The sequence below is a fragment of the Pelophylax lessonae genome, assembly GCF_965119305.1.
Source record: "Pelophylax lessonae genome assembly, chromosome: 3".
NCBI classification, from domain to species: Eukaryota; Metazoa; Chordata; class Amphibia; order Anura; family Ranidae; genus Pelophylax; species Pelophylax lessonae.
Window position 1 is genome coordinate 46,404,035 of NC_138770.1, and position 25,758 is coordinate 46,429,792.

Genomic DNA, 25,758 nt, shown 5'->3' on the forward strand with positions numbered 1-25,758 from the left:
CAACACCAACTGACATCACGTGGACAATAAGGAAGCGTCCTGAAACAAGAGTCTAAAATTAGTCTTTTTAGTATTCCAAACTAAAGCTAAAAAAGTTACCTGGTGATAAACTGAACTTTTCATACATGTTGTTATCTGTTGGCTTCAACACTTTGTTACATTATTGTACATCCAAGATCATAATTTTCCACCCAGCAAAATGACTGTCTACCCAAGATCATTACTGGCCACCCAGGACCATGACTGTCCACCCAAGATCATCACTAGTCACTCAGGACTATGATTGCCTACCCAAGAGCATCATTGGCCACCCAGGACCATGATTGTCCAACCAAGATCATCACTGGCTACTCAGGATTTTAGAACCAGTTGTTGCCTATCAGATATTTCCAGAAGTTGCACATATCAATGAACATCACATGGACAATATGGAAGCTTCCTGAAACGAGAGTCTAAAAATGGCCTTTATAGTATTCCAATCTAAAGCTAAAACCTCACATTGTGATAATCTAAACCTTTAATGTACGTGGTTAGCTGTTGGCTTCAACACTTTATGTTGCATCATTGTCCACCCAAGATGATAATTTTTTATCCAGGATCATGACTGTCTGGTATCATCACTGCCCACCCACGATCATGACTGTCTACCCAAGATCATCATTGGCCACCCAGGATCATGACTGTCTACCCAAGATCATCATTGGCCACCCAGGATCATAACTGCCCACCCAGTATCATGACTGTCTACCCAAGATCATACAACCACTTGCTGCCCATTAGACATTTCCAAAGGCTGCAAACACCAATGGACATCACATCGACAATATGGAAGCTTCCTGAAACAAGAGTCTAAAATGGTCCTTTTTAGTATTCCAATCTAAAGCTAAAACCTCACCCAACTTATGGTTATTTGTTGGCTTCAACATTTTTTTACATCATTGTTCACCTAAGATCACGATTGTCTACACAAGATCATCACCATTAACCGAAGACCATCATGGTCTATCCAGAAAGTTCATTTGAACCATTCAGCAATACTTGGTACTGTCCTAAAAGGAGAGACTGCTTTTAATGATCTACATATTTTGCAGTACCCCGATTGAAAAATGTCATTGGATTTGGCTGGCTGATATCTGAACCTCCAGTTAAAATACTGTCGGTATTTGTTCTCATCCTTATCCAGACTCCAAAGATATTTGGCCAATTCTTGGGGAGATGAAAAGTCATCAACATGAATAAAAGCGTCAGCTGGAACAAATCGCTCGTAATTTTTACGCGAGGGACCCATGACGATGGGCACGGTTCCCACCATTATTGCATTTTTCCAGAACTTTTCAGTGATGTAATCCTCATGAAAGGAATTCTCAAAGGCAAGGTAGAACTTGTACGTGGCAAGAGTTTGAAAAGTTTCATTCCTTGGTAGAGGCAAACCGGTTTCTCCATAAACATTGATTGGAATGTATTTCTTTAACTCCTCGTAATACTTTGTTCTTCTGTATTTTGTATTCCAGTTGCTAACTACCCATGCCGCCATATGTGACTTTTTGGGGATTGTAAAATTTTCTTCGCCATTTGCTTTTTCCAGCCAGCCATACGGGGTAAATATATCAGAATCAAGACGGTAAGTCATTGTGAGGTTAATTTTGTTATCCATAAGGGCTAAATTTAGACAGTTGCTTGGAGACTCCATGCTAAACCAGATCCAGTATTGGTAAGGTGGTCTCCATACTGGAGGTAAAAGCTCTTCTGACGTATATACATCCCTGTGACTGATAACAACAGCATCTGCCTTTGAATACAAGGTGCGATTCGTGGTGTAGAAACAGCCAGAGCCTTCAGAATTTGGACAGTTATTTAGAGGAAACTGGTATTTTAATGGCCACGTCCAAAGTAATATGGTCAACGGAGTCTCATTCCATTTGCCATAATCTGATTGACCACTATTTTGATCAGACTGGTCTTTTCCCAACAGAAAGATAATCATATAATAGGAAAATGATCCGAGCAGCAGGACAAAGCTGAAAGCCTGTGTACATTTCAAAGATTGCCTTCGGAGATTCTTGAAGAAGAGGAGAGAACCCTTCAACTTGTCAGTCAAAGAAGTAGCAGAGTGTGGAGCGAGATTTGGATTTGTCCGTGTGTGTCTGTATGATGAGAAATAGTGACATACAATTAAAAAAAAAAAAACCTAAATCAAAAATACATTATTTTCTTTGTTACATAAATGCATAATAAAGTGTAAATCTATCTGCCCCCTGTTAGGTCTCTACTGTTTAAAGCTCCATTAGGAAGACCTCTCTTCACTTCTTGTCTTGTTGACAACCTTTTCACCAGACAGTGAGAGGAAACCCCTCAAATTAGGAAAAAAGCCCTGAAATCAGTGGAAAACAGGGTTGAGCCCAAATATGACAGAATTTTAACCGCTTGCCGACTGCGCACAGTATATATACTGCGGCAGTCAGCCCCGGCCAGGCAGAGTGACGTAGATCTACGTTGCTAGCCTGTCACCGGGTTTTGAGCCAATAGCGGGCGAGCGCGCGCCCGCTGAGGCGCGCGCCCGCCTCGGCTCGTTCACAGAGGAGTCCGGGCGTGTGACCGGCGGACCCGATGTCCGCCGGTCACACTACGATCGTCGTTAGAGCGGGAGAAAGGCGGGCGGCTTATGTAAACAAGCCGCCTGTCATTCTCCCCTGTGTAAAAATGAAGATCAGACGGTTCTACTATGTAGAACCGTTGATCTCTGTTTTTACAATAGGAGACATGTCCCATCACAGTTAGAAACACGCCCCTAGGACACACTTAACCCCTCCCTCTCCAATACAGTTAACTCCTTCCCTGCCAGTGTCATTTTTACAGTAACAGTGCATATGTATAGCACTGATTACTGCAGTAATGTCACTGGTACCCCCAAAAGTGTCAAAAATGTCAGTCAAGGGTCCTATCTGTCCGCCGCAATGTCGCAGTACCGCAAAAAAAATAAAATCGCAGATCGCCGCCATTACTTGTTAAAAAAAAAAAACACTAAAAATGACAAAAATCTTTCCCTTTGTTAGTAAACGCGATAACTTTTGCGCAAACCAATCAAAATACGCTTTTTGCGATTTTTTTTACCAAACATAGGTAGCATAAAACAAATTGGCCGAAAATGTTAAAAAATTTTGATTTTTACATTTTTTTGGGGGGGATTTCATATAAAAAAAAGTGAAAAATATTGTTATTTTTGCAAAATTTACGCTCTTTTTTTGTTTATAGCGCATGATCAAAAAATCGCACAGGTGATCAAATACCACCAAAAGAAAGCTCTGTTTGTGGGAAAAAAAGGACGTGAATTTCGTTAAGGTACAGCGTCGCACGACCGCGCAATTGTCCGTTAAAATCACGCAGTAAAAAAAAAAATCGCAAAAAAAACCCTGGTCAGGAAGGGGATAAAATCTTCCGGGGCTTAAGTGGTTAAAACAGAAATAAAACCACCCAAACATTTGACCTTTTTTAAAGAAAAGAAAAAGTCCCTTGTTGAAAATCCATCATCAATCATGATGACTGCCTCCCATTGCCGTGGCAAAAAAAAAAAAAACCCCAGATGACTCGGCACGCACATGATGCTGTTTTTAAAACTGGCCAAATTACAGCTTCGGGAGCTGTCATCTTCTATCTAAGGCAGGGGTCTCCAAACTTCTTAAACAAAGGACCAGTTTCCTGCTTTACAGACTTTAGGGGGGCTTGACTGTGGCCAGTGAGAGTAGGAAATGCCCCAGCATCAATGGAAGTCTACAATGTCTCAGGCTTGGAAGTCAGTGGGATTTAAAAAAAAAAAATGTGGTCAGTAGCAGGTGGAATAGTGCCCCATTATTGGTATTAGTGACAAGAACCTTGCCCCATCGTTGATGTCAGCGGGAGGAATTATGCTGTATTGTTGGTATCAGTTGGGAGGAATAGTGCCCCATCGTTGGTGTTAGTGGGAGGAATAGTGCCCAATCATTGGTGTCAGTGGGAGGAATAGTGCCCCATCGTTGGTGTTAGTGGGAGGAATAGTGCCCCATCGTTGGTGTTAGTGGGAGGAATAGTGCCCAATCATTGGTGTCAGTGGGAGGAATAGTGCCCCATCGTTGGTGTTAGTGGGAGGAATAGTGCCCCATCATTGGTGTTAGTGGGAGGAATAGTGCCCCATTATTGGTATTAGTGACAAGAACCTTGTTGATGTCAGCGGGAGGAATTATGCTGTATTGTTGGTATCAGTTGGGAGGAATAGTGCCCCATCGTTGGTGTTAGTGGGAGGAATAATGCCCAATCATTGGTGTCAGTGGGAGGAATAGTGCTCCATCGTTGGTGTCAGTGGGGAATTATGCTGTATTGTTGGTATCAGTTGGGAGGAATTGTGCCTCATCATTGGTGTCATTGGGAGGAATAATCCCTCACTGTTGGTATCAGTGAAAGGAATGTTGCCTCATTATAGGTGTCAATAGAAGAAATAGTGCCTCAAGGGCCAGACAAAGGCAAGAAAAGGTCCAGATCCAGCCTTCGGGCCAGATTGGAGACCACTGATATAAGGGAAATGGAGATGATGGTGGAGGTCTAGTGGAGTCCATGCCTTGATGGGTTATGATGGGTGATCAATGTTATGACTGTGCATATTAATGTATATAAGTGCAGTTGGCACACATGAAGAAGTGTGTGGCTCAACTGCAGGGTTGTATTGGCCCCTAACCACTAGTGTGGCTAAGATGGCAATGATCACTTTTGACCCTTTGCAACCAGGCCCTAAATGCGTGGTAATAGGCACCCAATAGAGGGGGAGCACACACGCAGAGACTAATTAAAGGCAAAGGCTCTTGTATTTGAGTAGTATGGTAGAAGCACCTGATGGAATAACACTAGTAGCTGGAACTCATGTCCCTGTTTTTTAAGTGTTAACGCACATACCTATGCGGGACAAATGCCCCAAAGAAGCTCCTGCACTTTTTTAGGACTAGAGTGTGACGTGTTTTTTGGTGCATTTGCAGCATGACAAACGTACGCCCACCACCCGCGCTTGGGGTGCCATTAACATTTAAGAGCAACGCAAGCTTGATACGTGTTTTCAGCGTGTTTGTGCGGTTTGTTGCTCGATCAGAAACACTGAGACGTGAACGGTGCCTTACACTGCCAATAAGGCTAGGCTCACACCACACACAGTGGGACAGCATTGGTTGGCTATTCCAGCTCAGCCCCACCGCGTGGCCAAGACAAAATTCCTTGTCTCCTATGAGCCCGGTTCACCCCACTTCATTGCAGGCATGGTGCACTGCATGCAGGACTTTTTTTGACACAACGCTAGAGATGGTCGAATGGTTCGAGCCAAACTAAAGTTCGGCCCAAACTTTGGTTGTTCGCTGAACGGGTGAACAGGCAAATTTGCGGGTCACTCGGCGGGATGTTCGCCCACTGAGCAATCCACAATGCACTGAGTGCTGCACAGTGCATTCTAAGCCCTGACTGGGCAAAGCTTTGCCCAGTTAGGGCACAGTGAATAGCTGGTGGTCTATTGCATTGTCGGCAATAGAATAATGTTAAAAAAAATGGCCTGCGTCCCCCCCCCCCCCACCAAAACCATACCATACCCTTAGGTCTGGTATGGATTTTAAGGAGAACCCCATGCCAACATAAAAAAAAGTCAGTAAGGTCCCATGCACACCAGGCATTTGCCCAGCTCGCTGCTCTTCTGAATACTTTTCTCCTTGCAAGTGGCTTACCAGACTTATGGCTGAAGCTATCAGCCATAACCCTGGTATCGTTTTTTTCAGCCGGCGTCCAGCTTTTTATGAAAGCATTCCGAGCGGCTCATGGGCCCCTGGAATGCTTTCGAACGTCCCCTCCTGCCGCTCGCCAGTGTTTTTTTTTTTTCTTGGGCTTACCATTTCCACAGGTTCACCCGAGAAATGATCAGGCAGTGCTAGTACTCATTCTAGGGACCAGGACCATTCCATGGACATTTTACACTCCAATAAGGGCAATACAGCTAAAATTGTAAAGATGGCATCCCTCAAAGGCAACATTGTCGTGGAAATTAATAGGGCTTGGAGCATAGAAACCCGCTTCAGTACGCTCAAGATTATTACGCACCAAGCTCCATTAATAGCTTGTACTGAAAAGTACAATTGTACCGCTCTTTTGTGTAACGGTTTACCAAGCGCTGGTAGCAAAGAAATGAAAAGACACGCTTGCCGTAGTCAATCCAATGCTCTCTGGAGGGTCCCTCTGAGTAACTGCCCTCCTCCAGGACACATCAGGTTTATTTAACAAAAGGGAGTTACAGGGAGTGGCTTCAAAACCACCAATCACAGAACAAGTATACATTCAAAAAAACACAATAGAAACTGGAGTACATGCCCATAAATGGACACGAGCGAACAAAGGGCTCAACTACCACAAGGGGCACATGGCTTTTCATTGTTCATTCATGTCAATCCATAAACATGAGTCCATTACTTGTTAGTGGGTCTTCATCAAACCTGATTCATATATAAAGCATTTTTGATAGTGACCATTTTATTTGTTCCAGTTGATGAGGTTTTATCTGAATAAGATAATAGCAGCAGCCCCCCAGTCACACCGATCAAATGTGACTAAAAGGAACCATCTATTTATCTTGGTAAAATGCTAAGAATTTCCATATCACAGACATATCTCAGCAGTACAGGGCCCCGAACTGTAGACATAGATCTGTGCGATGGACTGTCTCTGCTACTAGTATTGTGCCATCTCATCCAATGGAAGATTTTCACTAAACAAGTCTTTCCTGCAATGACAGTTGAAGCGACAATCACTGTAAACGGCGATTATCAGTAAAATTTGACACTGGGAGACATTATGACTATTTAACTAAAGAAATGTCTATCAAAATTTCCACAACAGACATGAATCAGGTGCTTCTTGAATACAGTGTTCTCTGCATTTGTATGAACAATCAGAAAAGTTTAGACACTTCTACAAGCCCTTACCACTGAAGCCTAAGGCTCTAGCCATCTTCTCCACACTCTCCATTAAAGATCATTGAATCTTTTGCTTTAAAGGTTAAGAGATTTGGGGTCTTTTTGACCCCAGATCTCTCCATAAAGAGGACCTGTCATGTTTATTTCTATTACAAGGTTTGTTTTCATCTCTTGCAAAAGTGATTGAAAAAAAAAGTAAAATAGATAAGAAAAAATAAATAAAAAGTGCCCCTCATCCCTCCATGCTCGCACGTATAAGTGAGCGCATACTTTAGTCGTGAACGGTGATCACACCACACATGGGAGGTATTGCCACGAATGTTAGAGTGAGCACAATAAATTCTACAGCTAGACCTCCTCTAATTCTAAACAGGTAACCTGTAAAGGCATTTAAAGCATTGCCTATTGAAATGTTTAATTACTGTAGTTTGTTGCCATTCCATGAGCATGGGAAATTTTAAAGCATGACATGTTAGGCATCGATTTACTTGGTAACATCGTTCACATTTTAAAAAAAATTACAGGGTAACCAGTTCACTTGAGAAAGGATTTGACGGTGTGGCCGACTGCTCCCATAGGCAATCAAAGAGTAGATACTCTTTAATCACCTCTATGGCCTTGGAGGACTGGAGCGACGTCATGACGTCACATCTAGTCCAGGCTGAGAGCGCACACATACATACATATATATATATATATATATATATATATATATATATATATATATATATATATATATTTTTTTTTTTTTTTTTTTTTTTATTTCATTTTCTTTTTTTTGTAAAGCAAAACATCAGAATTTTTTTTTGTTGATCTTTTGCTTTTAAAAAGGTAAAGAAGAGATTTTTTTGACCCTTAGATCTCTCCATAAAGAGGATCTGTCTTTTTTATTTCTATTAAAAGGTATGTTTACATTTCTTGTAATAGTAATAAAAGTGATTGAAAAAAAAAAAAAAGTTAAATAAATAAGAAAAAAAAAATAAAGTTCCCCCATCCCTCCATGCTCACGCGTATAAGTGAACGCATACGTAAGTCGTGAGCGGCGATCGCACCACACACGTGAGGCATTGTCACAAATGTTAAGAGTGAAAATGATAAATTCTAGCGCTAGACCTCCTCTGTAACTCTACACAGGTAACCTGTAAAAGCGTTTAAAGTGTCGCCTATTGAGATTTTTAGGTACCGTAGTTTGTTGCCATTAACAATTTTAAAGCATGACATGTTAGGTATCTGTTTACTCGGTAAAATCTTTCACATTTAAAAAAAAAAAAAATACGGGGTAAATATTGGATTTTATTATTTTTTTTATTTTTTTTTTTTAGTTCATTAAAATATATTCATTAAAAAAAAAATTGCCTTTGAAAAACCGCTGCGCAAATGCCATGTATATACATGTAAAAAATTGCAACGATTGCCATTTTATTCCCTAGGGTCTCAGCTAAAAAAAATAAATAATTTATAATGTCTGGGGGGTTAGGTAATTTTCTAGCAAAAAATTGCAAATTTAAACAAAAAGTGCCAAAAAAAAGCCTGGTTTTTTAGTGGTTAATTTCCATGGCCATAATTGTTTTTCCTGGCCATTGAAATGATTGGGCGCTCAAGAACTAACTAATGCTTAGGCGTGTCTAGGCGCATTTAGGAGCGTTGTCCAATTGCTCCTCTCCTGAACGAACAAGTGATTTTTTTTTCCGCTACAAGACGCTTGCAAATGGCAAAGCATGCATGAACATGGAGGGGCAGTAAAAAAATACAAATCAAACGCACGTAAAATGGGCATTTTTTTGAGCTGCAGTGCACACGAGGCTTTAGATTTGCAGGAACATGAAGAGGAGTATAACTCCACTTAAGGCTCATACAAACTATAAGAAAATCGGGCGAACATTTTTGTCCAAACAATTTTCGTATAGTGTGTACACAACTTTTTACAGCTGATTCCGAATTTTCTTACGAAAATTCTCAAAGGGACAAATTCCAAAGTTTTTAAAAAATTTATGATTTTTGGAATCCGGAAGGATTTGCCCCCTTATTGACCAGGCCATTTTTTGCGATTAGGCACTGCGTTAATTTAATGGACAATTGCTCGGACGTACGACGCTGTACCCAAATAAAATTGATATCCTTTTTTTCTCACAAATAGAGCTTTCTTTTGGTGGTATTTCATCACCTGTGCGATTTTTATTTTTTGCGCTATAAATAAAAAAAAAAAAAAAAAAAAAAAAAAAAAAAACAATATTTTTCACATTTTGCTATAGAACAATTCCACCCCCCCCCCCCCCCAAAAAAATAAAAAAAAATAAAAAATAAAATTTTTCTAACATTTTAGGCCAAAAAAAAAATCACAACAAGCGTATTTTGATTGGTTTGTGCAAAAGTTATCGCGTCTACAAACTACGGGAAAAATTTATGTCATTTTCTTTTTATTTTTACTAGTAATGGTGGTGATCTGAAATTTCTAGCGGGACTGCGACATTGCGGCGGACAGATCGGACCCCTAACTTACATTTTTGACACTTTTAGGGGGGCCAGTGACATTACTACAATAATCAGTGCTAAAAATATGCACTTATGAAATAGAGAGAATCAGCGCTCCGATCCTTAAAAGTGATGGACCACCCGATGATAAAAAGAGTAAATGTGTAAAACTCGAAGTAACAAATGTTATAAGAAATAGATGATGCAGTGATGTAATCAGATCACAATAAATATCCGCAGTGTGGTGTAAGTCCCCATTCACACTAGCGCGACTTGTCAGGCGACCAAGTCGCGGTGGGTCGCTCGCCATTGTATGGACAGGACCCATTCTAATAGGAGCGACACAAGTCGCTCCGACTTAGAAAAAGGGTCCTGTACTACTTTGGGGCGACCTGGAGGCGACTTGCATTGACTTCAATTATATGAAGTCCGTGCAAGTCGCGCCGCACGCTGTGCACCGCGACTTCACAGGTCGCCCCATCAAGTCGTGTCGCCCCTGTCTGAACAGGGTCTAAAAGATACAATAGTAAAAACCCGTGTAATAAAAAAAATATAAATACTAGTATAATCGAGTCACAGTAAGTCTCCAAAGTGTAATAAAAAAAAGATGCAATGATCAATCAAATAATCATAAATATATGGTAAAAAAATACATGAAGAAAATGTATATATAAAAAATAATAAAATGATAAGTGCAGGAGTAGTGATATCCTATTAAACACCAGTAGCTGGAAAATGTGACAGTGATTCAGCTTCTTAGAATAATTAAAAAATCCAAATGTGAAAATATAGTGGAGAAAATGATGAAAAGATAAGCAGTATAAATCCAGAAAATCTCAATAAATTATATATGTAAATATATTCATAAACTAATATATATAAGTGCTGATATAAAACGTGAATAAATAAGGTGCTAGAAAGTCCATAGAAAAAAGTAATGACTATAAAAAGATGATTGCAGGGAGTAAATAAAGTGCTCGAATGTCCATTTAAAACAGGGGTGGGGAACCTTTTTTCTGCCAAGGGCCATTTGGGTATTTATAAAATCATTCGGGGGCCGTACAAAATTATCACCTTAAAAATTAGCCTGTTATATTTGGTCAAACATTTAATTAACTCACCCCTAATGTGATGGCTGCAACTGCTTCTCTTTGGTGAGGTGTGTGATGTTAGCTGGTATTGATGATGTTGCTACTCACAACAGGTTTCCCAGGTTTGCGTCGGTCAGTCTGGAGCGCAGTCGACTTTTTTGTGGTGGTAAGTTTTGAAAAGAACTGCTGGTGGGTACTGCTGGCTCAGGCTGGTACTGCTGGCTTGTACTGTGCTGCGCCTGCGAGTACTGCTGGATGGTACTGCTGGCTCAGGCTGATACTGCTGGCTGGTACTGCTGTGGGTACTGCTGACTCAGGCTGGTACTGTGCTGTAGGTACTGCTGGCTCAGGCTGGTACTGATGGCTGATACTGTGCTGTGGGTACTGCTGGCTGGTACTGCTGGCTCAGGCGGGTACTGCTGTGGGTACTGCTGGCACTGGCTGGTACTGCTGGCTCTGGCTGGTACTGCTGGCTAGGAGAAGTGTAGCAGCGCCACGCTGGAGGAAGAGGTGATGTTTCTTGTATTGGTCACAGGCGGAGTGCATTTGATATCACTCCGCCTGTGACTCACTCAGACTGTAATAATGGAGCAGGAACTATACAGGAAGCATCGGCTCCATTCTGACAGATCAGCTGAGAGACACAGACTGAGCTTCATGGGGGGCCGGACCAGATGACTTCGGGGGCCGCATACGGCCCCCGAAACGTAGGTTCCCCACCCCTGATTTAAAAGATCAAGTGGCTAAAAAGATGAAGCCAAAATTTCCGGTGACAGCCAGGTGCAGTGGTAGGTGAGCTAACAATCCAGCATTAGGTGTAATGGCCGCTCACCTCCATTCACACTCAAATGAGCGTTTAGGTAAAATCTTTCACCATATAGGACCTCTTGATCTTCTCCAATGGGTATAATACTTATATATGTCGACAATCTCCAAACCATATGTAGTACTTCAAGATATATGTATATGGGTCTCAGCAATAGTATACTGTATACTCCTCTCCTTTTTGGGCGATATGCTCTTTTAACCACGGTATGTCATTCATTGTTAAAAGACCAGCCCACCACAGCCAGTCCTTCAGATACCCATGTCCACCAGCACCTGCCCGAGTCCTACCCTTCTCAGATAGGTGTAAGAGCCCCCTTTTTCTTCAGAATGACACTGCTGCCAATCAGGAAGCTAGAAAACACAGCGAGTGCCAGGCCAATGAGAAATTCATAATTGGTCTTGCTTGAGGTAATGCTTGCATCAAAGGTCAGGTTTTGGCAAGTAGTGTTAGACAGGTCAGCTTCTTTCAGAATCTGGCAGACCACTCGCCGTGAGGAGCAGGCGAATGTCACCAATGTCCCTGATGTTAAGCAGGCTATAGTGTCCAACTCCACCCCTTCAATAGGTTCCACACACCTTCTATTCTGGGAATAATAATAATGACACTGGCAGGGAAGGGGTTAACCCAGGGGCGATCAAAGGGTTAGGTGTGAGCCCGGGGGGGGGGGGGTGTGTTTCTAACTGTATGGGGGCGTGGCTTGTGGAATGATCATAGAGACGTGTGATCCTATATAGAAGGATCACAGGGGCTCTGTGATCATTCCAGAGAGAAGAACAGTCAGCTGTGTTTACAACAGCTGCCCGTTCTCTCTCAGCAGGGAGCTATCGCGGGTGGCCGGCAACGATCGCGGTCGTCGGCCCCATGCATCAGAGTCCCCGCTGCTGAGTGGGGGCAGAAGCGTGCGCTCACCCCCTAGCAGTGCGTGCTCCACCTCTAGAAGCAGGCGCACGGCCGACGTAGGGCTACGTCGGTTCGCGCAGGAGGGGCTGCCGGTCCGGAACTGGTTAATGTGTACCATTTTCGTACGAAGCATGATCAGAAAACAAAACAAAAAAAAAAAAAAACCTTTGTCGTATGAGAATTTTCGTTCATCGGTTTCCGATTTGCTGTGATACGAGGAAAATCGGACGATCGTTCGCCTGATTTTAGTGTGTACCCCACTTTCGACACAGTACAGTTCCAGACAGTGTAGGGTTCAAGCAGCATCAATGGCATGTGTGGCAGGGTAAGGCAAGCAGGGAACCGCAACCTTGGATCAGCAGGTCACAGTTAAACAGCGGAGACCCTTCACACTTTTGCGTAACCCATTTGCGCTTTTGGTTGGGCTATTTGCACGCGATTTTGCCTGTAGCACATAGGGCAGTCCGCTAACTTCATTGGCTGCCCTATGCGTGCTCCTTTTTGGGGAAATAAGTGTAGTAGGTCTTTAAAACAAAAGCATTTTAGCGCGATCGTGGCAGAATCGCATCGCCTTTGGGGTGCCATTGAAGAGTGATGGCACCAAAAAGTGCTTCATGCGTCCTGCTGCAATTTGTAATCCCCGGCAGAATTGTGGAGATTCTGCTGCGTGATACCAAATTGTGAAATGTGAATGGGACCTTTGGTCAGACAAGGTGATCAGATCTGATCGCCACATCAGAACCCCACCCCCAGGTGGATGAACATGGGAAATCATTGCATGATTTGGCCAACCATGATGAGATGAGCCCAGGGCCAGCTCATGTCTCCAATCCTCCAATCCTCCAATCCTCCATTCCTCCAATCCTCCAATCCTCCAATCCTCCAATCCTCCATTCCTCCAATCCTCCATTCCTCCAATCCTCCATTCCTCCAATCCTCCATTCCTCCAATCCTCCATTCCTCCAATCCTCCATTCCTCCAATCCTCCATTCCTCCAATCCTCCATTCCTCCAATCCTCCATTCCTCCAATCCTCCAATCCTCCATTCCTCCAATCCTCCATTCCTCCAATCCTCCATTCCTCCATTCCTCCAATCCTCCATTCCTCCATTCCTCCATTCCTCCATTCCTCCAATCCTCCAATCCTCCAATCCTCCAATCCTCCAATCCTCCAATCCTCCAATCCTCCATTCCTCCAATCCCTTACCTTCCACTGGTCATGCTTCCAGCCCTGGGGAGATGAAATCCAGGCATTGGGTGTGTTCCCTCTATATTGTCTGCCTTTAATTGATGGCAAAATGAAACATTTTCTCTTTAACCCTTTTATGACCCAAGGTCATTGATGCCTAAATCAAGGAGGTTTCACCCTTCAACCCGGTTTTCATGTGGGTTAGCTGTGCTTTCCCCATAGACTTCTACGGTATTATGTCCCGCTTGCAAGGACTATTGGTGCACTTTCAGAAGATGCACAAAAACTGCAAGACTTACTAGAAGCTGAAAACCACACTGCGCTAGGGTTGCCACCTCATCCCAAACAAGGACACATTAATTACACAGGTTCTGTGGCTGATTAAGGTGGTAATTAAACTCACTTGGTGCCTTATCTGCATTATATTAGCCTTAGAACCTGTGTAATTAATATGTGTCCTGGTTTAAAGGAATGAGGTGGTAACCCTAGCGTAGCCTGGTTTTCAACTTCTAGTAAGCCTTGCAGTTTTTCTGCATCTTCTGAAAGCGCACCAAGTGTCCTGCATAATATAAGTCTATGGGAAAGCACAGCTAACCAACATAAAAAACGCACTGAACCCGCACTGCTGCTAAAGCACAGCAGGGGGCAGTGTGAAACACTCTAAGAGCTATAAGATCTATTGATAAGACAAGCAATAAAAATGGTGATAGGTCTGAAGCAGGGGTCTTCAAACTATGGCTCTCCAGTTGTTCAGGAACTACAATTCCCATCATGCCTAGTCATGTCTGTGAATGTCAGAGTTTTACAATGCCTCATGGGATGTGTAGTTCCACAACAGCTGGAGGGCTGTAGTTTTCCTGGTCTAAAGGGTCAAATATAACATGCATTACCGTGCCTTGCATATAGGCAGCCCATTATTTAGTTATTGTCACCATGTGTATGACTCTTTAATCTGTGTTGCATTGGGCTCTACTTTTCAAAGTCTTGGGGAGCTATTCACAATGGATGGAATCGCAATGCGCCGAGAGCGAGTGTGTTACCATGCATCTCGGCAACGCGTTTCTAGTGTTTTAGTGTGTGTTGCCACAACACACAAGTGTAAATGGGCCCTCAAAGACATTAGGAGGCCCATTTACACCTCTGCATTGCAATAATGCATGTTCCTTTGTGCATGGCTGTGCCTATCATTTTGTGGCTGTGTTGCATTGCACCGCAGTGCCTGACAATGCAGAGCACCACAATGCCTAACAATGCACAGCACCACAGTGCCTGACAATGCACAGCACCACAGTGCCTGACAATTCACAGCACCACAGTGCCTAACAATGCACAGCACCACAGTGCCTAACAATGCACAGCACCACAGTGCCTGACAATGCACAGCACCACAGTGCCTGACAATGCACAGCACCACAGTGCCTGACAATGCACAGCACCACAGTGACTGACAATGCACAGCACCACAATGCCTGACAATGCACAGCACCACAGTAACTGACAATGCACAGCACCACAGTGCCTGACAATGCACAGCACCACAGTGCCTGACAATGCACAGCACCACAGTGCCTGACAATGCACAGCACCACAGTAACTGACAATGCAGAGCACCACAGTGCCTAACAATGCACAGCACCACAATGCCTGACATTGCACAGCACCACAGTGCCTAACAATGCACAGCACCACAGTGTCTGACAATGCACAGCACCACAGTGCCTAACAATGCACAGCACCACAGTGTCTGACAATGCACAGCACCACAGTGCCTAACAATGCACAGCACCACAGTGCCTAACAATGCACAGCACCACAGTGCATGTCAATGCACCTCACCACAGTGCCTGACAATGCACAGCACCACAGTGTCTGTCAATGCACAGCACCACAGTGCCTGACAATGCACAGCACCACAGTGCATTACAATGTACAGCACCACAGTGCCTAACAATGCACAGCACCACAGTGCCTGGTAATGCACAAAACCACAGTGCCTGACAATGCACAGCACCACAGTGCCTGACAACGCACAGCACCACAGTGACTGACAATGCACAGCACCACAGTGCCTGGCAATGCACAAAACCACAGTGCCTGACAATGCACAGCACCACAGTGCCTGACAACGCACAGCACCACAGTGACTGGCAATGCACAGCACCACAGTGCCTAACAATGCACAGCACCACAGTGCCTAACAATGCACAGCAGTGCATTGCGTTGCCAAAAATTGTAAGTGTCTGATTGGAGTGTCCTGCATTCCAAAAACATGCTTGTGGGTTATTTGGCTCCTGTCTAAATTGGTCCATGTATCTGAGCTAGGGACCTTAGATTGTAAGCTCTTTGAGGACAGGTGCCAATGCGATTGGACAGAATGTATAGCACTCTGTATAAATGACTATAATAAATAAATAGTAATGAAATCATCCCATACTACAAGAGGACAGTCCGAATATATATTTGGGAAATAACATTTATTTTTTATTTTATTTTTTTTAGTTTATAGTTACAGATACAAAAGAGAAAAATATAAATCTACCTACTGCGCAGTAGAGGGCGCCACCACCATCCTTGCAACAAGATCCTGGGGAATGTTGAGTTTTGCAAATCTCACTAGAAGTCTCAGAATATGCCTTTCCCGGGACAGCCTTGGTGCCACAGAAAGAAGCCGAAGTCTTAAAGGTCAAGACAAGAGCACTTTCACACTCATGTGGTGTGGTTTTCTCACACCGCAGGTGTGGCACAGTGCGCCTGTTTTTTTGGTGTAAGTTAGCACTTTGCCATAGACTTCAATTATGTATATCAGTGGCCTTCTATCATGTCAGAGGTCCCCCATTATATCAGAGGTCCTACCTTAACATCTCAATCCCCTCTTCATGTCAGAGGTTCCCCCATCACATCAGAGGTCCCCTATCATGTTAGAGGTCGTCCCCCATCATATCAGAGTTCCCCCCATCATATCAGAGGTCCCACATCATATCAGAGGTCCCTCCATCATGTCAGAGATCCCCTATAATGTTAGAGGTTCCCCATCATATCAGAGGTCCCCCATCATATCAGAGTTCCCCCCCATCATATCAGAGGTCCGGCATCATATCAGAGATCTCTCCATCATGTCAGAGGTTCCCCATAATTTCAGAGGTCCCTCAATCATGTCAGAGGTATTCCCAACATATTAGTATTCCCCCCATCATGTTAGATGTTCCCTGTCATATCAGATGTCCCCTCTTCATGTCAGAGGTCCTTTATCATGTCAAAGGTCCTTTATCATGTCAGAGGTCCTTCCATCATGGCAGAGTTATTCTCAACTTATCAGAGTTCTCTCCATAATGTCACAGGTTCCCCATCATATCAGAGGTCCCTCATCATATTAGAGGTCCCTTTATCATATCAGAGGTCCCTCTATCGTATCAGAGGTCCCTCCATCATGTCCAAGGTATTCCCAACATATCAGAGTTCCCCCCATCATGTGAGAGGTTCCCCATCATATCAGAGGTCCCCCATCATGTCAGAGGTCCTTCCATCATGGCAGAGTTATTCCCAACTTATCAGAGTTCTCTCCATAATGTCACAGGTTCCCCATCATATCAGAGGTCCCCCCATCATGTCAGAGGTCCCCCATCATATTAGAGGTCCCTTTATCATATTAGAGGACCCTTCATCATATCAGAGGTCTCTCCATTATATCAGAGGTATTCCCAACATATCAGAGTTCCCCCAATCATGTGAGAGGTTCCCCATCATATCAGAGGTCCCCCATCATGTCAGAGGTCCCCCATAATATCAAAGGTCCCTCAATCATGTCAGACGTATTCCCAACATATTTGAGTTCCCCCCATCATGTCAGAGGTTTCCTGTCATATCAGATGTTTCCTCTCATATCAGAGGCCCCCCTTAATGTCAGAGGTCCTTTATCATATCAGAGATCCTTCCATCATGTCAGAATTATTCCCAACTTATCAGAGTTCTCTCCATAATGTCACAGGTTCCCCATCATATCAGAGGTCCCCCCATCCTGTCACAGATCCCCCATCATATTAGAGGTCCCTTCATCATATCAGAGGTCCCTTCATCATATCAGAGGTCCCTTCATCATATCAGCGTTCCCCCCATAATGTCAAAGGTTCTCCATCGTACTAGAGGTCCCCCCTTAAGTTCAGAGGTCTCGCATCATATCAGAGGTCCCTCGTCATATCAAAGGTTCCTCCATACATTATGTCAGAGTTGTTCCCCACATATCAGAGTTCCCCCCATCATGTCAGAGGTTCCCCATCATATCAGAGGTCCCCCATCATATCAGAGGTCCCCCTTCATGTTAGAGGTCCCCCATCATAGGTCCCTCGTTATATCTGAGGTCCCTCTATCCATCATGTCACAGTTACTCCTTACATATTAGAGTTCCCCCCATCATATCAGAGGTCCTTCGTTATATCAGAGGTCCCTCCATCTTTCATGTCAGAGTTACTCCCTACATATCAGAATTCCCCCCCCCCCCATCATGTCAGAGGTCCCTCCATCCATCATGTCAGAGTTTTTCCCTACATATCAATGTTCCCCAGATAATGTTAGAGGTTCCCCATTATATCAGAGGTCCCCCCCATCATGTCAGAGGTCCCCCATCATATGAGAGGTCCCCCCTTTATGTCAGAGGTTCCCCATCATGTTAGAGGTCCCTCATCATATCAGAGATCCCCCATAATGTCAGAGGTCCTCCATCCATCATGTCAGAGTTTTCCCTACATATCAATGTTCCCCAGATAATGTTAGAGGTTCCCCATTATATCAGAGGTCCCCCCATCATGTCAGAGGTCCCCCATCATATGAGAGGTCCCCCCTTTTTGTCAGAGGTTTCCCAGCATGTTAGAGGTCCCCCATCATATCAGAGATCCCCCATAATGTCAGAGGTCCCCCATTATATCAGAGTTCCCCCATCATACCAGAAGTCCCCCCATCATGTCAGAGGCCCCTCACTTCTTGTGTGAATGGGTGAATCTGGTAATTTTTTTTAATAGAGCCCACTGGAGTAACGGGCTGAGCCCCCTTGTGCCTGCTGCCCTCCTGTCTTCCCCCACTGTAATTGCAAAGAGGTGCAGCTGTGTGTACTCCTCTGCCTACTCATTAACCCACACCCAGAGTAGTTTGCAGTAATGGTAGCCAATCAGGGAGAATATGATGGAGCCACTGAGGACACTAGGAAATGTCCAGAGGGCCTACTGCACTGTAGAGGAAAATGGGGCTGTGGATTCAATACCCAGGATTTCCAGCAGGGGGGGAGCAAAATGTTTTTCCCAGGCTTTGGACTGGAGATCGGGGCTTTTGGAGCGCTGAGAACGAGAGAGTGCAGACCTTTTATTGTCTGGGTCTGCCACCAAGAGAGAGAAAAAACTTGAGAGAGCCGGGCCAGAGTCACTGGGGACCTGTAATGGCACTGGATTCCTAAGTGTTGAGACTGGAGCTGGAGGGACCTGAGACCGGAGCTGGAGGGACCTGTTGGCTGAAGTGTTTGTGCATACAACAGAGGATTTAAAAAAAAAGAAAGAAATGGCTGCACACCAAGCCTGAGTTTCAGTTAATTTATTGAAATAGCAAAGTGACACACACCAGAGGGTAGCAGGTACAAATGGTGACGCGTTTCTCCTTGTGTGAAACATGTCACCATCTGTACCTGCTACTGTCCGATGTGTGTCACTTTGCTATTTCAAAAAATAAACTGAGACTCAGGCTTGGTGTGCAGCCATTTCTTTCTTTGAATCCTGTTTCTCAGAAGCGAGCCGAGGCAAGAACCCATGCGTGGAGCCTAATCAAGCCTTATTTCTTCACCTGTAGCAGCATCCCTCTTGTCCCCCTACAACAGAGGAGAGAGACTGAGCCACTGAGGATCAGGGAGCTGAGAGACTGAGCCTTTATGGACCAGATCAAGTTCCTGGGGACAGCAGATCATCAAGTGTTAAAGAAAATATTTGCTGTGTGCCAGAATTGGTGAGCGGAATCAACTGTGCTAATCTCATCACTGTCAGCAGTGTAATGCCAGTAGAGACTGCCCATTACTTATCGGCCCAATGGTCATTCACTACATGCAGTTCTAAAGAGGCAGTAACAAGTGCACCACCGTATAGACGGGCCCCAATATTAGCCAGTTTAAAATGGTTGTAAAGGCTAAGGGTTTTTTACCTACATGCATTCTACGCAAGAAGGTAAAAAAAACCTTAATGCGTTCTATGCATGAAGGTAAAAAAAGCTTGCTGATTTCCCCCCACCCCCCCCCCCCCCAGTCCTCCCTAATGATTGCTCAAGCCTGATCTCAATCCAGCGCTGTACACGGGAGAAGCGGCTCTCCCAGGTCTCTGTCTTCTCATTCACTGAGACACAGCAGCAGGAGCCATTCGCTCCCACTGCTGTCCATCACAGCCAGTGAGGAGACAGCGTGGAGCCAGACTGAGCCGTGCTACACAGAGCGAGTCTCGGGAGCGAGCATGCATGCGTGCCCCCATAGAAAGAGGCTTACTATGGAGGAAATCAGTGGGGGGGGGGGGGGGGTTTGCAGGAGCATTGGCATTGGACCTGAGAAGAGAAGGATCAGGGCTATTCAGTGCAAAATCACTGTATAGAGCAGGTAAGTATAACATATTTATTGGACCAGACACATTTTCTTCCATTTATGGGCAGGTTGGTTTTACTGAAGACAATCCATCGGTCAACTTTAGTACGACCAGCCTGTCCGTTTTTTTTTTCCATGCGATTACTGCAGACGGATATAGCCCCCAGTAGTGGTCATTGTATTCTGCTGGTTGGGAAGGCTTCCTGCCAGCAGAACACAATAGCACTGCAGGAGGGATTCCCTCATCAGCACTGACTGTATTGTTGGGGGAATCAAGCAATTTGTTTTCCTCCAACCCGTGGGTAAAGGAAAGGAAATTGCATAATGTATGACTAGCCTAAGGAAGGCCATAGATTATACAATTTGCTTGAAGAAAATTACTCAATTCACAATCAGTGTTGATGGGGTAATGCCTCATGCAGTGCTATTGTGTTTTGCTGGTGAGGAACCTTCCTGGTTGGTAGAACACAATGATCATTGCTAGTGGCCATAGCCCCCAGGAGGTGATCACCTGCAACAAAATCCAACAGGCTGGTTGTACTAAAGTTGATCAATGGATGACTGCAGTACAACCAGTCTGACCATAGATGGATGGAATGTACACTACATTGTCAAAAGTATTGGGACACCTGCCTTTACACGCACATGAACTTTAATGGCATCCCAGTCTTAGTCCGTAGGGTTCAATATTGAGTTGGCCCAACCTTTGCAGCTATAACAGCTTCAACTCTTCTGGGAAGGCTGTCCACAAGGTTCAGGATTGTGTCTATGAGAACGTTTGACCATTCTTCCAGAAGCGCATTTGCGAGGTCAGGCACTGATGTGGACGAGGAAGCCTGGCTCGCAGTTTCTGCTCTAATTCATCCCAAAGGTGTTCTGTCGTGTTGAGGTCAGTAATGTTACTTAACCCCAAACTCGCTCATTCATGTCTATATGGACCTTGCTTTGTGCACTGGTCCAAATCATTTGGTGGAGGGGGGATTACATAGTTACATAGTTTGCGAGGTCGAAAAAAGACATCAGTTCATCCAGTTCAACCTATGATGTGTGTGTGTGTTTGCTGTTAACCGTACATTGTATACCCCTGTATGTTGTGGTCTTTAAGGTGCCCATCTAATAGTTTTTTTAAACTATCAATGCTCCCTGCTGATACCACTGCTTGTGGAAGAGAATTCCACATCCTCACTGCTCTGACAGTGAAGAACCCCCCTGTGCAGCTATAACAGCTTCAACTCTTCTGGGAAGGCTGTCCACAAGGTTTAGGAGTGTTTTGCTGGTGAGGAACCTTCCTGGTTGGTAGAACACAATGATCATTGCTAGTGGCCATAGCCCCCAGGAGGTGATCACCTGCAACAAAATCCAACAGGCTGGTTCCACAAAATTATTACAGCCACTGACACCAGAGTTGGGGGATATTATTTTTGCCACTCACCCCAATGCTAAGGGTTAACCACTTAAGCCCCGGAGGATTTGGCTGCTAAAAGACCAGGGGGTATTTTGCGATTCGGCACTGCGTGACTTTAACGGACAATTGCGCGGTCATGCGACGCCGTACCTAAACGAATTTGACGTCCTTTTTTTCCCCACAAACAGAGCTTTCTTTTGGTGGTATTTGATCACCTGTGCGATTTTTTGATCATGCGCTATAAACAAAAAAAGTGCGTCAATTTTGCAAAAATAAAAATCAAAATATTTTAACATTTTCAGCCAATTTGTTTTATGCTACATATGTTTGGTAAAAAAAATCGCAAAAAGCGTATTTTGATTGGTTTGTGCAAAAGTTATCGCGTTTACTAACAAAGGGAAAGATTTTTGTCATTTTTTTTTAACGCGTAATGGCGGCGATCTGCGATTTTTTTTTCGGTACTGCGACATTGGGGCGGACAGATCGGACCCTTGACTGACATTTTTGACACTTTTGGGGTTACCAGTGACATTTCTACAGTAATCAGTGCTATATATATATGCACTGTTACTGTAAAATTACACTGGCAGTGAAGGGGTTAACTTTATTTGAGAGGGAGGGGCTGTGTGTGTCCCTAGGGGCGTGATTCTAACTGTGATTGGCTGTGGCTTGAAGTGTAGGAACAATGATCAACGGTCCTACATAGTAGAACCGTATGATCAGTGTTTCTACACAGGGGAGAATGACAGACGGCTTGTTTACACAAGCTGCCTGCCTTTCTCCCTCTCCCCCGACGATCACCGAGTGACCGGCGGACATCAGGTCCGCCAGTCACACGCGCGGGGGGGTCCGTGACCGCGCAAGAGTGGGAGCGCGCTGCCGCCGGCGCACGCTCGCTCCCCAGAGCCTCACAGGCTAGTGACGTACCGATACGTCACTCTGCCTTTGAGGGGCTGACCGCCGTAGTATATGTACTTGCGGCGGTCAGCAAGCGGTTAATATGGTGGCCACTGAGATCAATGCTGGGGGTTATTTTATTACAGCCACTGACAACAAAGTTGGGGGTTATTATTGCTGCCACTCACCCTCATGCTGATGGTTAATATAGAGGCCACTGAGACCAAATTAAATATGTATATACTGTAATACCATTATCTTCAGAATTCACTTTACTATGGCGGTTACTGACACCAGTGCTGGGGGTTATTATTGCAGCCACTGACACCATAGCAGGGGGTTATCATTGCAGCCACTGACACTATAGTTGGAGATTATGATTTCTGCCACCCACCCCAATGCTGAGGATTATTATTCCTGCCAGTAACGTGAATACTGGGGTTTAAAATTGTGGCTAATGACACCAATGCTGGGGTTTATTATTTCAGCCACTAACACCAATGCTGGGGATTGTTTAGTTTTGTGACCACTGATGCCAATGCTGGGGATTATTATTGCCATCACAAAAAAACAGTGCTGGGGGTTATTATTGCGTCCAATGACACCATAGTTGGGGGTTATTATTGATGCCACTCATCCCGATGATGAAGGTTATTATGGTGGCAACTGACACCAATGCTGGGGTTTATTATTCTGGCCGCTGACACCAATGCTGGGGTTTATTATTCTGGCCGCTGACACCAATACTGGGGTTTATTATTCTGGCCATTGACACCAATGCTGGGGGTTATTATTGTGGCCACAGAAACAAATGCTGGGGGTTATTATTGCTGCCACTGACACCATAGTTGGGGGTTATTACTGCTGCCATTTACTCCAAAGCTGAGGGTTATTATGGCAGTAACTGAGGCCAGTGCGGGGGGTTATTACTGTGGCCACTGACACCAATGCTGGGGGTTATTATTGTGGCCACTGACACCAATGCTGGGGGTTATTATTGTGGCCACTGACATCAATGCTAGAGGTTATCATTGCATCCACTGACACCAATGCTGGGGGTTATTATTGCAGCCACTGGCACCATAGTAGGGGGTTATTACTGCAGCTAATGACACCATAGTTAGGGTTATAATTGCTTCCCCTCACCCCAATTCTGGGGGTTATTATGGTGTCCAGTGACACCAATGCTGTGGGTTTTTATTGCGCCCACAGAAACCAATGCTGGAGGTTATTATTGCAGCCACTAACACCATAATTGGGGGTCAATACTGCAGTGATTGACACTGATGCTGGGAGTTAATAATGTGGCCATGGAAACCAGTGCTGGGAGTTATAATTGCAGCCACGGAACCACTAGCTTAATAGAGCACAAATAAAGTGTATTCCATATGGGTGTTGCATTGTGAAGCGGGGGGGGGGGGGGTCACCAAAATGCACCTATGCCTGTGTAGACAAAAATCCTTGCACCAACCCTACCATGGATCTGCTCAGCACTCTACAAAATGGATGAAAACCTATTGAGTTATAATACATAAAAGGAAACATTGCATACTTACGGCATTGGAGCGCTAAACTTTAAGTCACTTTTGCACTATTTGGTTCAGTTCTTCAGCTCCAAGGTTCAGTCTTCTCTTCAATCCTCCAGTCTTCTGCTCCACAGGTAAATCTTCCATTCACAATCTTCCAGTTTTCTGCTCCACGGCTGAGTCTTTCCGTTCACAATCTTCCAGTCTTCTGGTTCAAGGCTCAGTCTTCGAGGTCTCCAGATTACAATTCCGGAACTCCAAGCTTCTTCTTCAATGTGTGGCTCAGACTCCTAAGGTCCTAGCAAACTTCTAGGTGAGAGCAAAGACCTCAAGAACTTCTGGTCACCAAAATGTTGGGATAAGGTATAGAATTGAGAGTACTCTGTCTATACCTTGTGCTCATATTTAGGACTAACAGCCTTCATTTCTTTGTCGATATCAAAGCAAAAAAAAATAAATAAATATATATATATATATATATATATATACAGTATATATATAGTTGGATCTTCCTTTTCTGTCCTAAACCTTCATTATCCAGATGTTCTCCCACACGAGACACTGACTTACAGAGAGACCCTTCGGTAGACTCTCACCCAGGTAGACTCTTCGGACCATCTGCACCTTCTTAATACTAGAGGTGTTCTACTACCAACTGCCTAAATAAATGTTACCTCTTGTTTACTGTTTCCAACATCACACCTATTGATGGCTACTGAGAAGAAGGCTGGAATAGCCTTAACTACATATAATTAGGGCTAATTATTGAGCTTTCAAAGCTGGGCATGTTTAGACTGTAGATAGAGCTCCGGTGTAACAAAAGGTAGAGCTGGTCAATCTTGTTTGTCAGCTTGAGCGTGAAGATTCCATAGAAAGCTGTGTTCATACCACACCTGGTATAGAGTCATAAGATGTGGACTTATTTTTAAGAAAACACATTTTTAATGTGTTATAAATGACCCACTTGACCTCAGGAAGCTCAAGTAGTTGACCTTCATGACCAGGCCATTTTTTTGCTATTTGGCACTGCCCTACATTAGCTGGCAATTGCATGGTCATGCAATGCTGCACCCAAATTAAATTGATATGATAAGAGAATAGAGTAGGGGGCAGAGTGGGGAGGGGGGGGTGGAGGGGAATTAAAAATCTATTGAAATGATTCGGGAGTTTATTTAGTACTTATATTGCAAGGCCGCACAGGGAGGTATGGGAGGAATGGGCTGAGTACTACTCAGATCATATTTATTTCTCCTTTAAGGCCCGTACACACGTACCGATCGTCGTCATACAAACGTTCGTCTTTTGTCCCCGGGATGTCGATGTCTGTTGAAAAGTGCAAAGACTGCCCAAGAATTTTGTCCGCCGACTACAGCCGACTGCAGAAGTGATGTCATGTGATGGTTAACTTTCCCTGTGTTTTTTCTTTTCTGAGCATGCCCAGTCTTGCAAATCTGCGGTCTGTCGGCAGAATTCTGTACTGACTGGCGAACAATCGTCCGTTCTGGTGTCGGCATACAAAAATTTTTAACAAGCGTACAATCGGCAGATCTTTCGTCCGCCGACGTTTGTATGCCGACGATCGGTACGTGTGTACGGGCCTTGAGGGAGAGTAGGTTGGTGTTATAAAACACCGTTAATTTGTACCCCCGTTTTAAGCAGTAATAACTGCCCATTTGCCTGTAATGGTTCAGGTGTTTCTTTTTTATTATGTTTTGTGTATAGTTTGTCTTTTTCCTTTTTTTAGGTTTTTGTTTTCTTTTTTCCCTCTTCCCCTTCCTTATCCTATTACCTTTCCTTTCCCTTCCAGAAAGACAAATTATAGGGATCCTAGGGGTATACTTGGAGAAATGGTTTGACAAGAATACAGATAGCTGTATAAAGCAA

The 25,758-nt window shown here is 44.2% G+C and overlaps 1 protein-coding gene across 1 annotated transcript in view; it reads right to left on the reverse strand.

The window, feature by feature from the left end:
* Window positions 1–1,015: 1,015 nt before the first annotated feature.
* Window positions 1,016–25,758, reverse strand: part of LOC309550298 (3-galactosyl-N-acetylglucosaminide 4-alpha-L-fucosyltransferase FUT3-like) — a gene marked incomplete at both ends in the record, with an annotated part of 45,281 nt that continues 20,538 nt past the window's right edge. The window contains one exon of the mRNA XM_082250700.1: window positions 1,016–2,144. Coding sequence (XP_082106826.1) covers window positions 1,016–2,144 — 1,129 coding nt within the window. The remainder of the gene's footprint in view (window positions 2,145–25,758) is intronic.